This window comes from Poecilia formosa, unplaced genomic scaffold, assembly GCF_000485575.1.
Source record: "Poecilia formosa unplaced genomic scaffold, Poecilia_formosa-5.1.2 Scaffold48, whole genome shotgun sequence".
Lineage (NCBI taxonomy): Eukaryota > Metazoa > Chordata > Actinopteri > Cyprinodontiformes > Poeciliidae > Poecilia > Poecilia formosa.
In genome coordinates, this window is record NW_006799987.1 from 1867560 (window position 1) to 1874210 (window position 6651).

The 6651-nt window shown below is 41.9% G+C and overlaps 1 protein-coding gene across 1 annotated transcript; it reads left to right on the forward strand.

Annotated features, from left to right (window-relative positions):
* Window positions 1-473: 473 nt before the first annotated feature.
* foxa3 (forkhead box A3) lies at window positions 474-5236 on the forward strand. The gene is made up of 2 exons (XM_007552431.2): window positions 474-913; window positions 3018-5236. Exons 1-2 carry the CDS (start codon window positions 842-844, stop codon window positions 4296-4298), a joined length of 1353 nt encoding a protein of 450 aa, XP_007552493.1. The 5' UTR covers window positions 474-841; the 3' UTR covers window positions 4299-5236.
* Window positions 5237-6651: the final 1415 nt, after the last annotated feature.

Consider the following 6651-nt stretch of genomic DNA (forward strand, 5'->3'; position numbering starts at 1 on the left):
AACATTTTTCAAATCAGTTTCTTTCAATAAAAAAAACTTTAACAGAAACTGCAGGTGTGCCTGAGTCTGGTGAGTTTCTGGTTAAAACATGTTAGTTTTTCATTCAGTGGGAAGAAAATCCAGAAACTTACTCAAGTAAGAGAAGAAATACTTCATAGTAATATTACTTAAAGTACAGCGTAGTAAAAATACTCCTAAAAGTTTCTTTTTTTTTTTTTTTTTCAAACAAGTTCCTCAAGTAAATGTAACTAGTTTGTACCCAACTCTGCAAACAGGCAACATTTCACTTTATTTATAAGTAAGTTAACTTTTAGTTTTGAGGTTTCTTCCCCTGCTGACATCTCTCCCCGCCGGGCCAATAAACAGCACGCCAGGGGGCCACATCGGCCTTTCCGCGCGGCCCTTCCTGGATCCCGACGCGGCGTTGGGATCGGGGCGGAACCTGCAGGCGCCTTTTATAAGCGCAGGAGGAGACGCGCAGTTCCTCACTGTGTTTGCGCGCTGCGCCTCCGTCCCATCCAGAGCTGCGTCCCAACTGGCTCCCCGGCGGGAAGTGAAGACAAACGGGCCAGAAGAAGAACCCAGCGTCCCTCTGTAATTAATTAACACGATTCTGAAACAATGGATGAGTGAAAAAAAATCAGAAAAATCCACTGAATTCCTCAGAGGAACGTCGCTGACGCATCGAGGAAACTTTCTGCCCGGATTTTCCATTTGCTGAGGATTGTAATTTTCTTTTTTTAATATATATATATATATATTTCTCCCTAAAAAAACCCAAAAAACAAACATAAACTACGGTTTTAGATATTTTTCTGCTTTCTGAAGACTTGTGTTGGGGATGTTGAGCTCTGTGAAGATGGAAGCGCACGATTTACCAGAGTGGAATACCTTTTACAGCGAGGCCAGCGAGGTAAAACCCGAGTTCACTCTTACATTTTCATCACGTTACTCAGAAATTATTTTGACTTTATTGTTACTTTTTCGTTTTTATAAAACGAGCGGAGCAGCTCGGAGCCTTTGTAGGTTGGCAGATGGGGGAAGAGGGACACATTTCGTTTGCGCAACAGGAGTTCGACTAAAAAAGTATTTCGATTTAAGTAAAAAAAATACTTAAGTGTAAAAAAAACTAATTTGGATGTGTTCTAAATAATGCTTTAAGTAAGTAAATTATTTCAGATTAAAGTCAAGATAAATGTCTTAAAGGGTAAAGTTTATTCTAATATCTTCCTAGAAATAACAATTAACCTACTTTTAAAAAACGTGCTATTTACAGAGATGTTTTTTATTCTAATTTAAGGTGAAATGTTTAATTTGGAGCATAAATTTGCGCTTCAATAGCTCGCCTTCTTTTGTGTTTCCGATGCGGCTGAAAGGTCGCGACCGTTCAGGTGTTAATGACGCATCTTTCCCCTCTTCCTCGCTAATTTAATTATTGCTAATTCCATCAGCAGCTTCGGCTCTCACCTCAGCCCCATGATGAAATTACCAAGAAAGAAAGAGCCTGCTAATATTTAACCAATAATCAGTAAGCGGGGCTGCCTTCCTTCCCGGCGGCAGATTTACGTCTCCAAAAATACCGACAACTTCCATTAAAGCAATCAGAACCACCTGTTTAAGTTACGTTTATGGTGTTTTTGTTATATTTTGAGGTGTTTTTAGTTTTTTCTTTTGATTTGTTTTCCCATGGCGACAGAGGAGGAGGCCGTCTGAGCGGAGAGGCACCATGACGCGTCTTTTTACGCATTTTCAGGTTAACACGGCGGTGTGAAATCCAAGCACTGAGAGGCTCATTGTGCATTGATAAGAGAGACTTCAGTTTCAAATCGCTGCTTCTATTCAGTTTGCTTCTGATTAATGTGAAAATCCTGATACTTTTAGATTAATTTGTACATAAAATCAAATTTAATCAATCAATAAATCAAGTTTATTTGTATAATTTCAGCAAAAAGGCAGGACAAAGTGAATAAAGTTATAAAAACAATATATAGTTAGAAATAATACATTTTATCGACTGCCATCATCGATACACATCGAATATGTTGCTCAATATTCCAGTTGTTATTTTTTTAAATCAACTATAAACAGGTGGGCTTAAAAGAAAGTCAGTGTTTCGGTTGTTTTACAGTTTTCTGGAAGTTTGAACAATTTTACAGAAGCAAAATTTTCAGATTTGCTTCTGAAAAATGTGAAAATCTGAATAATTTTAGGTAATTTTATAGATATAACCAACAACAAGGCAGTTCAAGGGAGTGCATCAAGTCATAAAAAGCACTAAAACAAAAAGTCATAAAAACAAGAATCAGTCACCAGTTTAGAAACCAGTAAAAAATGTTACATATTCCAGTTATTATGGGTTAAAAATAACTAAGCAGGTGGGTTTCAAAGGAAGTCAGTGTTTCAGCTGCTTTGCAGTTTTCTGGACATTTGAAGCAAACTTTTCACATTTGCTTCTGACAAATGTGAAAATCTTGATAATTTTAGGTAATTTTGTAAATAAAACCAGCAGTTCAATTTAAATTTACATTATAAAAACACAAAAATGAAAAGTCATAAAAGCAACAATCACCAGTTTAGTCAATTGCCATGATCAGTGTACGAATATGCCTGGAAGTTTCCCAGAAGCAACATTTTCACATTTTGTCGATTGCCATCATTGATTATTTTGGTCAATATTCCAGTTCGTTTGGTTTCGGCTGTTTTGCAGTTTTCAGGAAGTTTGAACGTTTTATGTAAGCAAAATTTTCACATTTGCTTCTAATAAATGTGAAAATTTTGATAATTTTAGGTAATTTTTATAAATAAAACCAGCAGTGAGGCAGTTCAAAGGCTTTACATCATAAAACGTAACAATACACCGTCACTAATTGAGAAACAAGTGACAAATGTTACATATTGTCGATTGCCATCTTTGATTATGTTGGCCATTATTCTAGTTAGCAACCCAAACAGTCCAGATTTGTTGGTGAAAACCGGCTTTTTGACGCTAACCAGACGTCTCCCCCTCCCATATTCAGATGTATTCCTCTCCCAGCACCATGAACCCCGGGCTGGGCTCCATGAGCTCCATGAGCTACATCAACCTGAACCCGGCCACGGCCTCCCCGGCGGGCATGAACATGGCGTACCCCAGCTCCAGCCTCAGCAGCTCCTCCCTGGCCTCCATGGGAACGGGGCCCAGCCACATGTCTCTGTCCCCGGTGGCGTCCTCCCTGTCCTCCAGCAGCCTCACCCCGCTGGGCTCCACCGCCCCATCCTCCCTGGGCTCCCTGTCCCATTACCAAAACATGAGCCAGTCCATGAGCCAGCTGGGGTATTCCTCCGCCGCCTCCCTAAGCCGGGCCGGACCCAAGGAGATCCCGCCAAAGCCGTATCGGCGCTCCCTGACCCACGCCAAGCCGCCATACTCCTACATCTCCCTTATCACCATGGCGATCCAGCAAAGCAGCAGCAAGATGCTCACCCTGAACGAGATCTACCAATGGATCATGGACTTGTTCCCCTACTATCGCGAGAACCAGCAGCGCTGGCAGAACTCCATCCGCCACTCGCTGTCCTTCAACGACTGCTTCGTGAAGGTGGCGCGCTCGCCGGACAAGCCAGGCAAAGGTTCCTACTGGACTCTGCACCCTCAGTCCGGCAACATGTTCGAGAACGGCTGCTACCTGCGGCGCCAGAAGCGCTTCAAGATCGAGGACAAGGCGGCCAAGAAGGGAGCCAAGAACCAGGAGGGGGCGTCGGGGAAGGGAGACCGCCTGGGGGAGGATCGGAGTCCAACTGGCGGCTCGGAGGGGGCGGAGTCCGCCCACTCGGACAACTCCCACCCCAGCTCCTCCGACGACCAGCCGCACCAGAGGAACACCCTGGTCTCCCTGGACTGCCCCCCACTGTCCTCCTCTCACCTCCACAGCCCGCCGGCCTCCTCCGCCTCCTCCTCCATGTCCCTCTCCGGATCCTCCCCCACCTCCAACTCTCTCCTCCACTCCCAAACTTTGGCCGGTGGCTCCCACCTGCTGCCCAGCGCCATGCCGCCGCACATGGACCTACAAAGCGACCCGCTCAAGTCGCTGGACCCCCACTACAACTTCAACCACCCATTCTCCATCACCAACCTCATGTCCAACGAGCAGAAGATGGACCTCAAGTCCTACCAGGACCAGTTCATGGCCTACAACAGCTACGCCAGCAGCTCGCCGGTGGGAGTCAAGCAGATCTACGACAGCTCCAGCCCGGCCACCATGGACTCCGGAGCGTACTACCAAACGCTCTGCAGCCGCTCGGTGCTCAACGCCTCCTAATAAGGACAAACACACACACACATTCACACACAGACCTTTCTGCAAACGGTGAACCAAGATGGAGGTCTCTCTTTCTAAAATGGACACCAAAGCTCTTCGAGGAACCGGAAACAAACTGTTTGCTTTTCTCACAGAAGGAGACTGTGTCGTTACACAAGAAGCGATGAAGAAGATGCAGCTAACTACTTTCATTACAGGCAGAGTTATTCCAACACCATTTGTGGCACCCGCTCTAGAGTGCCACCCCTACAATGCAAAAACACAAAATCTTACTACTTACTACTTAGCATTTTTGTTCTAGTTTATAGTGCAAATATGCTAACTAAACTAAACTAACTTACAAGTAAATTTTAAGCAAGAAAAAGGAGCTTGATTCAGTCAACAATTTTTGTTGAAAAAGTTCTAGTTCCACTGGTAGAATATTCCACTGCATCGTTACCTAGCAACCCCAGTCAAATCCAGCCCGTTACCTAGCAACCCAGTTCCAGTTCCAGATTGTTTCACTTATTACATGGGAAACATGTCTCTTTATAAGTGAAATAATCTGCTAGTGGATCTAGAGCTGTGTTGCTAGGTTATGAGTTGGGTTTAGCTGGGGTTGCTAAGTAACTGTGCAGTGGAATACTCTGCTTTTTCATAATATTAAGGAATTACTGAATTACAAGCACCTCTATCTTGCCGAAAAGTTACGCGTAAGTTAGTTTTGTCTTGTTTCAAGTGTAATAAGATATTTGCGCTATGACTTAGAGCGAAAATACTTGGTGAGATTTCGTGTTTTTGCGTCAGATTCTGTCTCTGCAGGGCGAAAATTAAACCTGTATACAGTGTAAATAAAGGGAACATGCAGGGGGGAGAGGATGAGATTTGTGTCTATTTATGAAGGGAATAAATTTTAATATATCTTGCACTGGAAAAAGAAAACGGGTAACCCAACTTTTAAAAAATGAGTTAATTTGCTACAAGCAATCAAATTAAGTTTATCCAAGTAAATTTATTAAGTTTATTAAGTTGTCAAATGTAAATAAAGTAAGCTTATTTCGACGTGAAACAAATTAACTCAGTTTTTTTTTAGCTGGAGCGTCGTTCTCTTTTTTTCCAGTGAAGTCGCGCCGGTTACAACACAAAGCTCAATTTTCAGGTTACTGCTTCAGTAATTTCAGCGTTACAGCAATTTCTTTTTGCAAACCTTAAAGTCCTGATAGAATAAAACAAAGCAACTGTGGTAAGAAAAAGACTTTTAAAAAAATGTACAAAAAGTTGTTTTCATGGCCCAAGATGTTCATGTTGTTCCGAAAACATGGCGGCGAACAGTCAGTTACCGAAAAACGGAGGGAGAGATGCACTAAGAGGAGGATTTACATACAGTACTTTGCACTCTGGAGCTCCCACAGGCCAGGTGAGCTGATAGCGTGTGTGTGTGTGTGTGTGCGTGTGTGTCTGTGTGTGTCTGTGTGTGTGTGTTACATCATCGCCCTCCTTGTGTCGGAACGGGGGCTGGGGGTGTCAAGTGACCCTCCGACGTCCAAAAAGTGCCTTTTCTTCAAACGCCTGCTGATCTGATAAGAGATCGATCTGCTGAAGGATTTTTCTTTTTGTTTTTTGTTTTTTTTTGCAGGAGTTTCAGGTCACATGATGTTTAAGTTTCAAACAGAAATGTCTTTTATTTAAGCTATGTTGCTTTACGAACTCTGAAAGTGTGCTGATATAATATATATTTTTGTTTTTTTGTTCTGTTTTTGTTTCTGTTGTTGGTGGTTTTACATGTGATTAAAATGATTCATTTTTCATATTAAAAAAGGCAAAAATGTGGGGAAGACATTGTGCTTTTTTTATTTCTTTTTTAAAATGAAAACGTTTTATGTGCAGGATTTCTTCTCTTTTTTTTGTCCAGTCAATCAGTCTGGCTGCGTTTAGCAGCATCTTGTTGAAACCAAATGACTGTGGAGTGCGACATGTCAGACTAAACACGCTCAGATCCCGCTGAGAGACTCAAAGCTCTTCGCTTCCGAGTCAGACCGAAGTTTCCCGAAAACTGATGACCTTTCCTGTTGACCCAACTAAAGGAAAACTAACAGAAGAAACAACTAAAACAGAGGAAAACATGCAGCAGATGATGTTAAAACATGACAGAAATCTGATTAAAAAAAGTTTAAATGTTGCAGTTTTGCACTTTGAAACTGGTTTTTAAGTTAATCGCTTAAAAATATCAAACTTAGCAGCAGTAATTTGAAAATTAAAATAAAAAAAACAACTACAAGCTTTTATTTATGTTAAACCAGTGCACTAAAAAAGGAAACTAATTTTACTTGTAATCAAATTAATTTTACCCAAATTTATTATTTTGTCAGTGTAA

What these genes read in the sequence shown, in the direction of transcription:
- foxa3 (XM_007552431.2), top strand. Translation starts at nt 842, where the DNA reads ATGTTGAGCTCTGTGAAGATGGAAGCGCACGATTTACCAGAGTGGAAT. An exon ending in TTTACAGCGAGGCCAGCGAG is followed by an intron (nt 914 to 3,017) that starts GTAAAACCCGAG and finishes TCCCATATTCAG; the next exon opens with ATGTATTCCTCTCCCAGCAC.